At 43.0% G+C, this 15857-nt stretch overlaps 1 protein-coding gene across 2 annotated transcripts; it reads right to left on the bottom strand.

Annotated features, from left to right (window-relative positions):
- Positions 1-704: 704 nt before the first annotated feature.
- si:dkeyp-84f3.5 (uncharacterized protein LOC334144 homolog) lies at positions 705-14590 on the bottom strand. 2 transcript variants are annotated; one of them, XM_047038225.1, is made up of 2 exons: positions 14416-14590; positions 705-3575 (listed from the first exon to the last, which is right to left on the bottom strand). In XM_047038225.1, the coding sequence occupies exon 2, from the start codon at positions 3507-3509 to the stop codon at positions 1683-1685; it is 1827 nt and encodes a 608-aa protein (XP_046894181.1). In that variant the 5' UTR covers positions 3510-3575; positions 14416-14590; the 3' UTR covers positions 705-1682. The 2 variants fall into 2 exon arrangements, with proteins under 2 accessions (XP_046894181.1, XP_046894188.1); XM_047038232.1 differs by lacking the exon at positions 14416-14590 and adding an exon at positions 12592-12870.
- Positions 14591-15857: the final 1267 nt, after the last annotated feature.

Below are 15857 nucleotides of genomic sequence, written 5' to 3'. Positions count from 1 at the left end.
GTTAAGAGTTGGTGTGGAATGTGGGAGTATTACACAATTTGTTATTGCTTAATAGAGGCCTACAGGCATGTCAGCCAGACTGACATTTTGTGTTCGGGTGAGTTACATTTCTTAGAAGAGGGTCAACACTACGGCTCTAGCACGAATTGGTTTTCAGTATTCTTTGGGAAACCTTTTCAGCGCTCCCTCAACTTAAGGCCAATTTATACTTCTGCGTTTTTATGGACACACACACAGGGAACACCCTCTCCGTCAAGAAACGCCCTCTGCGTGTCCTCTCCGAGCCCCTCGGACAGCTATGCGTGCACCTCCTGATTTTCCTGACTATCCGTCTGTCCGTCCGTCATTTTACCGATACCCCTTGGCTGTGATTGGTCTGTATTAACAACTGCTTGAGTCAGGGGCGGGGTTGCCGTGACCAACAAAAGAACAGAATCCTTTGATCGCCATTGTTGTAAGTTTTTACAATTCATATTTCAGCTAAACAGTACATGTAAATCGGCATCTGAATTAAAATGTGACGAGAAATGGGCAGTGTAGTTGCTGAAAATGTGCTTATTTTATTGATGAAACGGCTAATTTGTAAATTTGCTCCGACTTTTCGATAACCTAGCTAGCATCGCAGTGCAGCGCTATCTACTGTTCTGGCAGTGAATTGCTTTCAGCACGCAGAGCCGTCGGAGTAGTATAAATTCAAACAATCCGACTCAGTGCGTGCGTCTGTCCGTAACGGAGTCCGAGAAGTATAAATCGGCCTTTAATACTTTGAATTGAAGTGAGAAGGCTGAAGCAGTCGCGTCACCCAAAGAACAGAGCCAAGACATTTGGCCACAGACACGCCTTTGAGTTGTTCAAAAGGATGGTCTCAGGATGAATACAGAGTCTGCTTGATGACAACTGTGCTGAAGCCATGATGGTCCCAAAAAGCATACAATGATAACTCCAACATAAAGTTTCTTCCATTCTGTTCCTTTAGGGCCATTCTTAACATGACTGGATCTTGGGTACTGGGACTCCATATACAGAAAAGGATGGCAAGTTACACTCTTTGTAAGATTACCCACATGCTTTGTCCATGGTCACTCAATAAGTAGTCCAAGATAGAAAACTGACCAGTTTAGTGACTTGAGTAATGACACCTGGTGGACATCAAATGTATCTAGCTGTCAATGTTAAGATTTTTTAAATTAAAATGATAATTTGTCAACAGTAATTTCTTACGAAAAAATACAAAAATAATTATAATTTAGTGTTTGTTGCTTCCTTTAAACACTGTATTGTTCTATGTTTAACAACATGATTTGAAGAACAGAAGAGGAAAAGTTTGCCAGAGAAACACAAATGACAAAAGGTCACCTTCCTGTCAGTGACTGGCTTGGGATTACATACAAATTATCCACACAATAAAAGTAGGCACATTATCCTTTCAAGTGATCCTTTAAAAAAGGAAAAGAAAGCTTTAATAATTTCTCTATTCATACATTGGGGTAACATACCTAGACTTGGGATCGTATTTGATTCAGGGTGACTACATGAAATTACAGTTGTCACTCATTTTCTGTCACAGTTCAGTCAATAACGCTGTCATACAATTAGGACTGCAACACAATCTGACCATTGGGAAGTGCCAGCTAAAACTGACTTTAATAAGAAAAAACTTAAATATCTGATACACCGCTTAACTACTTAATGTTATCTGACCCATGAGAAGTCTGGTGCTGTAGAAACCTTTGCAAACAAGAAAATGTCTCTGTGCACTCTGTGCATTCATAAAGAACTGAAGACGCTAGATCACCCCCGACGTCCTCAATAGTTTCGTCATCCTCCAAAGCCGCCGTATCGTCTTGTTTTAGGTCAGGGTCCTGACTGAAACCCGTTCGAGACCTCTGTTCATCTGTGAATACTTCCAAATGAATTGGGTGATTGTCAAGATGCCGCTTTAGAGCAGTCGCTTGCTTGAAGAAACTAGGGCATTGAGGGCACTTAAACATTGTACTTGTTGGTTGCCTTTTATGATATCGCAAGTGCCTTTGGTAAACGCATTGCAGACCAAACTTTTTCCCACATTCTTGACACTTGTAGGTGACCCTTGGCTTAGAAGCTTTAGACTGTTGCTTTGTCCTTCGCTCATCATCGCCAACTAGTTCTGCAACGTCAGAATACCTTTTAAATTTGTGTTCAGTTGACTTTATCAAAGTTTCAGCATCAGCTTCTGGCTTGGTGTGCAATGCAAGGTATTTCAACCCAGGCTTCTTCTCAAGTTCCTTTTTGTGATACATGGCTATGTGCCTCCTGACATCACATCGTTGGGGAAAATGTCTCCCACAGAACACACAAGTGTGAAGAGTTCCTTTGTGGTATCTCATGTGCCGAGAAAGACTACTGGAGTGATTGAACACCCGGTGGCAATATTTGCAAGGATGCGATTTCGAACCAGGGGGTCTTTTGATATGTGCGGGCCTACCTCTACCCTTTGAAGGTGATGCGACAGTGGGCTTTTTCCCCTTTGGCAGAGTTTGATCAATATCACGTTTTGATTGATGGGAGTAATGATGCAGTTTTAAATTGGCCAACTGTTGGAAACGGTCGCCACACAAACCACATCTGTAAGGTCTAAAACACGATTGAGTCTCTGATGCCATGTCGCCTTCGGTCTTAAGATTGATAGATATATTGTTGTTCAGACTGTTGTGAGATGTCTTGTTTAACAGAGGCTGCACTTTGTCACCTGGTGTAGGGGGCTTGGAAAATTCTTTTCTAGTGAATTCTTTGCAGTGGCTGAGTGAATGGCTCTGCAAGTCCGAGAGCCAGAAAAAGTGCAAATTGCATTTCTTGCAAGAGTAAGTCTTCTCGGCACTGTTTCCTTGATTTCTGTCTGACTTGTTCACTGACTTAGACCCTGGTGATTTATGCTGCTCTTTCTGATGGACATAGAAACCCTCCAGTTTCAGGAACCGTTTCCCACAGTGACCACAGCAGTAAAATCGCTCATGGGCATGCTCCACTAAGTGTCCCTTCAGCTTTTCTCTATCAGAAAATACTTTGCAACACAAGGTACACTTGTGACCCTCCTCTGTCTTTCGATATTGCTGATGTTGTTGTAGACTACGCAGACTGCTGAATGATTCACTGCATGTTTCGCAGCCATACGTTTTAGGGGTTGAGTTGTCAATAGGAGGCTTTGAAGTGACCCTCTCTTTGATCTTTGATTTAAAGGAGTAAACTGGTTCAGACGGGATGGGATTTTCAAGAATCGGAGATACCGGTTTACAGTTAGAAGAGCCGTTGGTTTGCCCAGATCTGTCAACCACTGTAAGTGTGCCATTGTCATGGAGCATATATTCACGGGCAACATCAAACCCATTGAAGGACCCATCTAAGGAAAATGAATCCAAGGGCCCATGAATAGTCAAATGGCTTAACAAAGCAGAGTAGACCCTGAACCCATCTCCACATTCTGTGCAGATGTAGGTATTTGCTCCTCCATCTGTCTGATGAAGGTAATCCATTGGGGTAGTAGGGTATTCAAAGATCAAATGCTAGAGACCATCTTCCTGAGGCCGATGAAATCAATCCTGAAAGGAAAAGGAACAAAAAGGCGAGATCATTACTTTACATTTCCAGGATCATAGGCACTTTCAAAAAGTATTATATCGGAACGTTTACTTATAGATTTAGGATGTTCAGACAACAGGACCATATTTGCTCCACCCACACACCTAGCCTCATTTGTTCTACATTGGAACATGGTTGCCCATTTTGTAACACAACGTCTTGCAATCATCAGTCAGGGAGTCAGGTGGCTAAGCGGGTAGAGCATCGAGCTAGTAATCTGAAGGTTGTCAGTTCGATTCCCGGCCGCTGCACATTATGTTGTGTCTTTGGGCAAGGCACTTCACCCTACTTGCCTCGGGGAGAATGTCCCTGTACTCACTGTAAGTCGCTCTGGATAAGAGCGTCTGCTAAATGACTAAATGTAAATGTAAATCATGCTGAAAAGTCAATCGAACATTTTAAAAAATATTTATAATTATAATTGCCTGTAAAAAGATTCTACGACAACCCGCTGTATGTTCCTTATGGCTAAACCAGTTGAATAGTGAAAGTAACAGACGTAAAATGTGCGCCGTGTTTACGTTCGAAGCCGCATGCAAGTTAGACGAAGAAGCAGCCTAGACAGAAAACTGCACGTGAATTTCGCAACCGTGTTATTCAGCAACAACCAACCCGGCATCTATGTTCATATATCCCGTATGTGTCGTCCATTCCTAGCTATCAAAGTCACATCTAGCTAGATAACTATTGCTATGATTATGCAGCAGCATCACATTCCTGGTTCACAAACAGCAATTCACACACAGCACGCGTTTGTCATCTTTTTATAAGGGCATTTGTGGACAAGCAACATCAGTATGGCCAGTAAAACTTAACTAGCAAGCATAACACAGCTAGCACTACAATGAAGTACATGCTAATCCCAATCACACCCACTATTCGCACAAAGCTGCTAGCAAACCATGCAAAGCCAAAAAGAAACACCCTAGTGCATCGGCACCTTAAAGGCACTTCAATTGCTGGCCGAGTCAATGCATACATTTGAATGCACTGTCTGGGGCTGCTCGATTATGGGAAAAATTATAAATCACGATTATTTTGGTCAATATTGAAATCACGATTATTCAAATGATTATTTTATATCCTTATGGGTCTACATATTAGACTAATAACACGTCTGTTCCACACTGTAGGTCTACTACAACTTTTATTAGCTTGTAGATAAATTATATTTTAACAACAAACTCGCTCGGTATTCGTTCGTGCAATTGGCTGTCAACGGTCGATGCTGCTGATTGGCGGCTCACTGGTATGACCCGCCTCCTGCCAATGGCATATACTTCCTGATGCCACATGCAGGTTAAAGATTTATCTCCTTCTCGCCGCGTTGAATGCTTTTGAGGAAGGACTGAATTGCGCATGCACGTCTCTTTCAGAAACTCTCTAGGCCTACTGTAAAACGAAAAATGCCAAATTAATCGTTTCAACTCAATTATCTGAGTTTGGAGATCGTTTGACCCAGAAATCGCGATCAAAATTCGATTAATTGCACAGCCCTATCACTGTCCATTAATATTACAGGTGAAAGAGTGGTGGAATGCAATTGAAAACAATAGCATGTTCACAGAGGTGCATCCCACAGGCGCAAAGCGCACTTGGCAGCAACTTAAAATGAAATATAAAACATACTAGGGATGCACCGAATATTCGGCCACCGAAAATATTTGGCCGAAAATGTCCAAAAACATAATTTTCGGTTTCGGCCGAAGGAGTAAAAACGCCGAAAAAATTACACCGAACCTTTCTAGTTTTTATTTTTTTAAAGCAACCAGTGTGGAATGAGCCTGGTGCGCTTCTAAAAAAGACGGATTAAAAAAGAGCCGCAGGTATGTTTGTTAACAACTAACTGACAATAAAGGGAGATGAAAAAGGGTCCGCATGCACTTGTAAACAACTAAATGACAATAAACAGAGATGAAAAAAGAGCCAAGCGCACCTGTTAACAACAAAATACCAAGTAGAGAGAAAAAAATCTGCGCACACTTCATGCAGCAAACATGTCAGCAGTGTGGAAGCATTTTAAAGTGTCGGAAAACGGAGAAAATAAGGCCGTTTGCAGACAGTGTTCTGCTGAACTTTCTAGAGGGGGAACATCTGCGAACACGTTCACCACATCAGGCTTGATTCATCACCTTAAATCCAAACACCCCAGACAACATGAGGAGTACGAGAGAGACACCACCGCGGCAGCAACTAAAAGGAAAGTAGGCCTACCCAGCTCACACACTCCATCTGTGGCTGACGTTTTTGAAAAGGCAAAAAAGTTTGGCAGTGACAGTGCTAAAGCTAAGGGCATTACAACTAAAGTAATGGAATTCATTGCCTTGGATGACCAACCCTTCTCAGTTGTAGAGGACGTAGGGTTCCGTAGGCTAATGGGACATATTGAGCCCCGTTACACTGTCCCAAGTAGACGGCATTTCTCGGATGTATGCTTACCCGAAATGTATTACGTTGTGTCAACCCACGTCCACGAGCTCTTGGCTACAGATATTGCAGCCTTTAGCTTCACTACAGATATATGGAGCTCGGATGTCAGTCCCACCAGCATGCTGAGTTTAACGGCACAGTGGATAGACACTGAGTTCAACCTACAAAAGGTTGTTCTTCACTCGCAAGAGTTCAGAGGCTCCCATACAGCCGCAGCCATCTCAGATGCATTTGCCAAAATGTTTGACACTTGGCGTATCGACCCATCCAAAGTGCATGCGATAGTGAGTGACAATGCAAGAAATATGACCAAAGCCATGGAAGACAGCAACCTTAAAAGCATAAGGTGCATGGCCCACACGCTTCAACTGGCCGTCAACGAGGGAGTGTTGAGTCAGCGCAGTATAGCGGATGTAATTGCGACCGGCAGGAAAATTGTGGGCCATTTCAAGCATTCTCCGCTTGCCTATGGGCGCTACAAGCAATCCAAGAGCAATTGGGAATGCCACCGAAAGGTCTCCAACAAGAAAACGTTCAGTATTAAATAAATCGTTTGTATCAAATATGTAATTGATTTTGTTTTATTGAAAAGCAAGACAAAAAAGTTTATAAAGGACATTTAATTGTTTTATTCATGCAATGGTGAAAGATTAAAGCAAAATGAATGAAAAACAGCAAAGGCCACATTCGGTATTCGGTTTCGGCCTTCGGCCAACTGTTTCAGTATATTCGGTTTTGGTTTCGGCCAATAATTTTCATTTCGGTGCATCCCTAAAACATACTACGAACAGGTAAGGCATATTTAGCATAGGCCTATAGGTGATTGTAACCTACCTATTTCCATGATACAAAGTTAGTGGCTATTTCAACTTGAAGTAGCAGTAACCCCGAACAGAATGATTCTCATCACAGGATGATGATGAAGATACGTTGACATGTATGGTAACAACTGGTAGTTCTCCCCATGTACATTTATTTTCAGTCTTGTGTAAAATTGTCAGTTTGAAATGTACACTGAAATGATTAGAATAATGAATAAAAAAACAATTTGCACATTCTGATCCTGTTGAACAGAGCATGGAAGGGCATTGCCAGGAAAGGGGGTCTCATCAGCCTGCATTAGGGGTGTGCCATACTGCAAAATTTGGTCAAACACAGGACAAAGTGTTGACTGTAGTATAGGGTGCTGCTGGGTCATGTTACAGCACGTGCACGCCGGCAACAACTCCCAGCATAGCAGGGGAGGTGGGGAAAAATGAGCGGGAGTGATGTAAAAGGAATTGTGTACTGAATGTAGAGAAGAGATATTTAAGTATCGATCTCATCACACGAGCAGTGTTGGGTAACGTTACCTTTTAAAGTAACTAATTACATTCCTTGTAAACTAACTAGTTACATTACTTAATTGCTGTAGAGAGTAAGGCTTTAAATTACTTTTGCGTTACATTAAGAAAAGTATTTGATTTCTAAGACAATTCACCTTGATCACTCTTATGCCCAGAAGGCACATTTAATGGGTTGACCTCAGCAATAGCACATCTTGTACTGAATATTCAGTGTCACCTATAACATGATCAATCCTCATTATATACCAAGACGGATCAAGGTAATAATCTACCATAATGAAAAGCGATATTTGCATAAGTTCTTGAATCAAGAAACTCTTTAATCAATAACTAATGTTGTAAAATGCCAGGCAAAAGTCTAGTAGTTAGCTAGCTCTACAATTTACCAGTGCTAGGTTTGAATCTAGGAGCAAAACAAAGCTAAGCTATAGCTAGGTATATGGTAGCAAAATGGTGTTCACTTATGTAGTACTGAACCAGACTATTTTACTTACTGCAATATAATCCTAAACCTAAACCACTGAACGATACAGCAACACATCACACAAGCTTGAGTTCAATACATTATTTAGTGTGACATTACGTAGGCCTGTACATGCAAGTCTTAAATAACTATTTAGCTGGTCGGCTCCATGACGCCGGGTAAATTGGGTTTGTGAGACTGCTCACCCGAAGAACAAAGGGGAACCCACCTGTCTAGCAGATTAAGACATTTTCGTAGCTACCTAGCGAAAAGTATCCTCAACTTACCTAGACTTTTAGCTACATGCTGGGTGCTCGCGACCAAAAGACTAAATCAAGTAACGCGTTACTTGTTTGAACAAGGAACCAGTAACGGATTTATTCAATTAAATAAGTAACGCGTTGAGTTACTCGTTACCTAACAAAAGTAGTCTGACTACTGTAACGCATTACATTGTAACCCTACACTGCACGCGAGTATCGATCAATACTGATACCAACGTTGGTATCGATATCGATACTTTAGATCAATCCGCCCACCCCTCGCCTGCATATCTGCACACTAGGGGTGGATGGTATGTAAATATACCAGGCACAGCATGACTTTACTGTACAGTACTTTAACGCAATATTGCAATCAATCTATGCAAACATAGCAAGCAATCTTCTGCATCCTCATAACGAGTATTGCACAGATGGAGTAGAATATATATTTTTCAGGCTTTATTGTTCGGTTTTATATGACACAACTTAAAAAATGCTGCATGGAATAGTGTAGCCATGCAAGAAAAGATGCCAGATTGGTTAGAATTATGAAATGTTTATTGTAGGCCAACATAATCGAGTATTAAGCCATATAATAATTTGTTTTAGCTAGCTGACTACACAATATTGAACTGAGTTTTCTTAAGATCCCATAAACGTGCTGTTGAATGCTACATATGAGCTTTTCTTCTGTGGCAAAGCAACCCCATCCAAATCCGACCATTCTGCATGTAGAACTGTGGAATTAAATGTAATCTAATGTATTCCCAGTTACCAGTAAAGGAGTTGTACAAACTGCATCTCATGAAGCAAATGCAAAAAACTGACCATGAGATGGTGTACTTAGTAGTGTTGTCAAATTTGGACTTCGATACTGATACCAAGTGTAGTATTGCAGTACTCGATACTCAACATAGTACTATTACTGAATTGATAAAATATTTTGCAGGCTGTGACAGTGAAAGCTTGTGTCATTGTTGCAACATGCAGATTGCAAATCCCCTGCAATATTCAAAATTAGTTTTGAGTTGCTTGGTGGATTGAATGATTATATTGACTTATCGCACGGTATATGCAAATGAGCGCAATCACTTTTGGTGGCGCGATATATTGCAACTGATCATTTATATAATTAAAAATAATGATTATATTAATTTTTACATAAGAACAAATGTCACCAACATTTTAGTCGATCCCACTGCCTCAGTCATCTTGTCTGCTTTCTGTGTCGAAAGCGTAGGCGGGACTAGAGTCTCCACACACAGAGCGGACACCGACAGATGAAGATAAGGCGTGAACTCACTGTTATAAAGTGTTCTGTTTTATGACATCTACAGCTAGTTAGGAAGAACAAGTAAAAAGGGACTTGGTTTCAAAGCCGCAATCTTCAGCTCCGGTGTAGGAACATTTAGTCTTTAAGCCGAATGACATGAGAGCCAATTAACGTGAACAAGCCGGTATGTCAACTTTGTTTAAAAACAGTGGAAACGAAAAGAGGCAACTAACCTAACGTCTCACCTAGCAATACATAACTATCCCACCCAGTTTTTCAACCTGTGAACAAGTGCAACTGGAATGGGTTGTTCCATACAGTTCTATTACAGATACCTTTTCCCGACAGTGCAAATATAAACGTGACAGCGCGAAATGGCGTAACTCGCTATATAGCCAAAGAGATTCAGCCATTAAACACGGTCGAAAAACCAGCATTTACAAATATGCTGCCAACTTTTCACAAACACAGGGCTGCCAACTCTCACGCATTGGCCGTGAGACACACATTTCAACCATTTCACACGCTCTCATGCCACACCTTGTATATCTCAAGCTGAAAAGGCAATGCCAACCAAGTAGCCCTGTTAACGTTGTAAACAATAAGGGATGATGGAGTGAAGCGACATAGACGCGCGAACAGCCGTGAAAACTTGCCTTTTGGGGGGGGGGGGGGGGGGGGGGGGGGGGGGGGGGGTCATTATGTAATCAGTGGCATACAATTGTGACTGAAAATTACAATTGACATGTGTGCAATAATATCGTTTATCGCAATTAATTTTGGTGCGATATATCGCACAAGAAAAAGTAGTTATCATGACGGCCCTACTTGGCACCTCCTCATGGGATCAGCTTGGGCGTGCTGTACATGCCAGTGAGACCAACGCAAACATGTTGGCTGACTTGCAACAAATCCTGGTTGAGGAATGGGATGCCATCCCACAGCAGTGTGTGACCTGGCTGGTGACCAGCATGAGGAGGAGGTGCCAGTGTAAAATGAATAAAGTGTAAAAATGGCCAATGTGTGTTGTTTTTTCCTTATTAATGTGGGAGAGTGCAATCATCCAATCCACCTAGCAACTCAAAACGAGAGTGAATACCAACAGAAGAATATTGCAGGGGATTTTGGCACATTTGTTTGGGCCTCTACCCACACGGTTAGCTGTGTTGCCCATTTCACGAATGCAAGATACTTACAGGTTGTACCTTGTTGTAAAGGTGACTAATCAGTCTATCCAACAATATAAAATACAATACCAATTGGTATTATTGAAGGGGAGGAATAATCGACCGAAATAACATTTCCAAACTGTTTTTGAGGAGTTAAAAATATTGCAATGCTGGAAAGGGAACGCCATCATACCTCCTGTTGACAACATGCCTAGAATGTATTGAACCGATGGGGGAACAGGTTCTCGCAGAGATAATCAAATAAAAATGGCAAACTACTTTTCGATCAGTGTTGATTTCACTCCTGACGTTACACACAACGACCAGCTCACATTCATCATGCGATAAGTGGCACCTGATGGCTGCATTACATAGCGTTTTATCAAGTTTCTGCCGATCAAAAGTCATACAGTAGAGTCACTTTGCTAGTCTGTGCTTGGTGTTTTACAGGACATGTGCATTGATATCAGTAACTGCAGAGGCCAATGTTACGACAATGCAGCCAACATGTCTGGTGTTTACAGTGGCCTACAAGTGCGTATTAAACAGGTGAACCCATTAATCGAGTGGGTACCATGCGCTGCACACACACTCAATTTAGTGGGTGTTAATAGTGTTAACTGCTGCCTTGAGACAGAGGATTTTTTAAATTTGGTGCAGACACACCCATTTTTCTTCCAAATCCACATCCCGTTGGCAGACAATTACAGCAGGTTTACAGCCAAATGACAACCAGAGGATCGAGACTTTGAAAAGCCTCTCAGACACTAGATGGTCAGCTCACGCACAAGCGACAAAAGCACTGCAATAGAATTATGCCAGAATCCAGGAGTCGCTGCAAAATATCAGTAATGACACAAACCGATGTCTTGCTACACGGGATGAAGGCAGGACACTATGTGAAGATGGACAAACTAGAGAATACCATTTTGTGTAATATGTGGAACAACATACTGCAGCGTTTCCACAAGACCTGGATTTATGTAATGCTGTTAGTTTGGTCAATTCGTTGAGGGATTATGTAGCCAGTCTACGAGAAGATTTTGACAAGTTTGAGAATGATGCAAAAAACATGTCTCCATCTTTGTCAGGTCTACAAGTCTACAAAGTGGACGCGCAGACACAGGGAAAGGAAAAAACAAGCGGATGAATCCAGTGACCTGGACTATGAGTGGTCAGACCACGACAAAATCAAAACAACTATTTTTATCACCGTCATGGATCGTCTCCCTAACGAGCTGGATTGGAGGTATCACTTCTACAAAGAAATTCAGCAGACATTTGGGTTTTTGATTGAGATCCCATCCCTCCCCCTACAAGATCTATGCATTGGAGCAGCTCATCTGCAGAAAAGAATATGCAGGTGATCTAGAGGAGGACTTTGTGGACTAAATAGGACAATTCATCAAATAAAATGAGGACACCTCAGGAAGGTCACTACTGCAAGGTAACTACAATCAGTGTCGCCAAATGTTGATATAGCACGGCTATTTATGACTTTGCCTGTATACAAAGCTAGCGAGGAGCCCTCATTTTCATAACTGTGACTAATTAAAGATAGAATCAGATCCACGATGGGCCAAAACCGACTCAGTCACCCGTCTCTGATGTCCGTTGAAAATTAAGTTCTGCGCAAATGGGATTTTACAGGCCTCATTAAGGACTTCTCTGCGAGAAAATCAAGAAATAAACAATTCTAAAAGGTAACTATCCTGGGATTATAAGACTTTTACAGTGTGGTATTATTACCTGTACGTACTTTCTGAATACTTCTTCCACATTTACATTTAAATGTAGTCATTTAGCAGAAGCTCTTATCCAGAGCGACTTACAGTAAGTACAGGGACATTCCCCCGAGGCAAGTAGGGTGAAGTGCCTTGCCCAATGACACATGACCAGAAATCGAACTGGCAACCTTCAGATTACTAGCCCGACTCCCTAACCGCTCAGCCAACTGACTACCATCACTGATGTGGTGATTTTGCCTCAGTAAAACATGGTGTTCTGCACTGATGCAGATGCTGTAGCTTACCTGTTGGTTAATTAAGCTAAAAGTGATTACCAGATTGCAGTTGAACTGTGACTGCAGGGTATTCTGTTGCTTTGCTGTTTATAGTTACATTTCCATTGTAACTGTTTTGGGGCTGTGAAGGCAAAGGGTTATATTTGGTATTCTTTCCACTTAAATCTCTGTTGATGTTAGTTTTGGTTGTATTGCAAGTGTTTCTTGATCATAATTAAAGAGCTAATTCTAGCATTGGGCCTTATGCTTGTTAGTGCGCGCGGCATCACGTGCGCGCGGCATCACGTGCGCGCGGCATCACGTGCGCGCGGCATCACGTGCGCGCGGCATCACGTGCGCGCGGCATCACGTGCGCGCGGCATCACGTGCGCGCGGCATCACGTGCGCGCGGCATCACGTGCGCGCGGCATCACGTGCGCGCGGCATGGGGTCTATAACTTGATGATTTTGGCCTGCTCCTCAGTCGGTTGTTGGTGTTGAAATGAGCTGCAATTGTTATTGAGCTGCAAAGGGCGTTGCTAGACATAGAGCTCTACCGGGCCAAAGGCCCCTCATTACTCTTTTTCTTCATTAAGGTTTGCTGTGTGCAGGGGCGTGTCCAGACATTTTTGATAGGGGTGGCACAAGGGGTGGCCCGCTACTGACTGGGCATATTGCCAATCATATTTTAGGATATTGGGGTGGCCAATCAGATTTCAGGGGTGGCCCGTGCCACCCTAGGCCACTCCCTGAACACGCCACTGGCTGTGTGCAAGAAGTGTACAACACAATGCACTATACAAACTTCCTTTGCTTGACCCAGTATTCCTATACTTCCAAGGGCGTAAGTTTGATATCAGCTTTAATGATCCTTAAAATTACGATCACTTGAAGTCTGGTACAATGCTCTCTGGCAACGTTGAGCCTCGGGGTGTTGCCTCCAGCAGTAGAATATACTCAGGGGAGGGTACTTATGACAATACCCCTACACAGTGATCAGCGAAGCCTACCTCGAATAGGCACTCATTTTTCACTACCTTAATTGTTCCAGTGTTGAACACACTGGACACAATTTAACATGTATTTTATTATCTGGCGGTAAATCCAACACATTTGCAAAGATTCCTCGTAATCAATGTCTCTACCAGGCTTGCTGAGTGGCCGTGAATGGGTAGTAAATAGGTCATGTTGTTTGGTTGCACTTTAAAATAAATCCAGTATTTTTTGCAGTAATATCTAAAGGACCAAAGGAGGGGAAATGTATAATTATGCAGGATATTGTAGCTTGGGTACCTTGGCTAGTATATTACACTAGCCAATACAAATCATATCGTAATCGTTCATTTGGCCTGTCTCTAGAAGAACCGAACTGAATCTGACAGCTAGGGCTAGTAAATTGGCTAGCTTACATGATCGAACATCTGGATGTTAAACAGAACATGTCTTCCAGTTGTTGGCATGACTGTAGAGCTAGCTAGTGTAGCTACTGCACAGTAGACATGTTGGTGCTAGCAAGCTAGTACGGTTTAACAACACGTTCGATTACAAAGTGGCGTTCAGACGTTGTTGTGTTGGCAGGAGTAAAAGGGTTAGATCAAACTCAAAGTGAAAACGAATTATTAGTATGTGTTTGCTCAGACACCGTTTTCTAGCTGACGCTGCACCAAAAACATTATATGCACTACATGCTTAACACTTGCTAGACACTGAAGCTATCAAGAAGCTATGAAGCTAAAGCTAGCACTAACTAAAATAAAGACAGGAAGCTAGTGCGTGTGACGACTACAGCTAGCTAGCCATTGTGGATTTCTAACATTGATGTTCTAGCACGATATCGGTGTCCAATTCGCTTACCAGTATGATCGTGGCCTATCCTTGATGTGTATTTCGTAGCATGTAATTTTCAATATAAATATGAGTCGCTCAAGAGAGTTTTATGATGTATTGATATCCAGCTAGAGCACTCAAAGCTAGCGCACACTTTTCCTTCTTCCGGCTGATTTACGGCCGGGTAACAGACGCAAAACCGGCGTATTGCTGCCCTCTTTTGGTCGTACAGAGTAGAGAACTTGCCAGAGCAATATAAAAACAGAGTTACAACACTCCCTGATCTCGTCGACACGTGATCGGGTGATCACGTGGTTCAAGTAGCTCGCTGTAGTTCCAAAAAAACACTGCTGTCAACCTGTTCAAATGGTTTTCGACGGGACAGACAGCAGCACGATCTCGATTTACTGACATTTTCGGTATATTAACACATACTATCAATTAGTTACTGGTGTGTTGTAGCCGAGGTGAGGCTATGCTTTAAGAAGATCAACCGTCGCAAGGCACCTGGCCCAGACAGCATATCAGGTAGGACAGCATATCAGGTAAGGCCCTCAGGGGCTGCGCTGACCAGCTGGCAGGGGTCTTCAGTGACATCTTCAGCCTCTCCCTTAACCTGTCTGTACTCCCCACCTGCTTCAAGAGGACCACCATCATCTCTGTGCCCAAGAACAGCAAGGTCACATGTCTGAACGACTATCGCCCAATAGCACTGACCTCTGTCATCCTGAAGTGCTTCGAGCGGCTAGTCAAATCATTCATCTGCTCCTCGCTGCCCCCCACACTGGACCCTATGCAGTTTGCATACCGGTCCAACAGGTCTACAGACGATGCCATCGCTCTGACTATGCACACCGCTCTCTCCCACCTGGACAAGGGGAATACATATGTGAGGATGCTGTTCATTGACTACAGCTCTGCATTCAACACCATCATCCCCTCCAGACTGGTCTCCAAGCTTGTGGACCTGGGACTAAGCACCTCCCTCTGCAAGTGGATCTTCCACTTCCTGATGGGGAGGCCACAGGTGGTGAGAATCGGTGACCGCACCTCATCTGTACTGATCACCAACACAGGCAACCCCCAGGGCTGTGTGCTCAGCCCTCTCCTGTTCTCCTTGTTCACCCACGACTGGGCGGCAACGCACAGCTCCAACCTCCTCGTTAAGTTTGCTGACGACACAATAATCGTGGGCCTCATCTCTGACAGTGACGAGTCAGCCTACAGAGAGGAGGTTGACACCCTGACATCATGGTGTCAGGACAACAACCTCTCTCTTAACATCAGCAAGACCAAGGAGATGATTGTGGACTATAGGAGGCGGCAGGAGGAGGAGCATGCACCCCTATTCATCAATGGATCGGAAGTAGAGAAGGTCAGCTGCTTCAAGTTCCTCGGGGTGAACATCAGCAATGACCTCACCTGGTCTGTTCACACGGACAAGGTGGTCAAAGCGGCCCGCAAGCGCC

Source organism: Hypomesus transpacificus, chromosome 2 (assembly GCF_021917145.1).
Source record: "Hypomesus transpacificus isolate Combined female chromosome 2, fHypTra1, whole genome shotgun sequence".
In the NCBI taxonomy this organism is placed as follows: domain Eukaryota; kingdom Metazoa; phylum Chordata; class Actinopteri; order Osmeriformes; family Osmeridae; genus Hypomesus; species Hypomesus transpacificus.
This window is presented reverse-complemented; position numbering and strand designations above follow the sequence as displayed.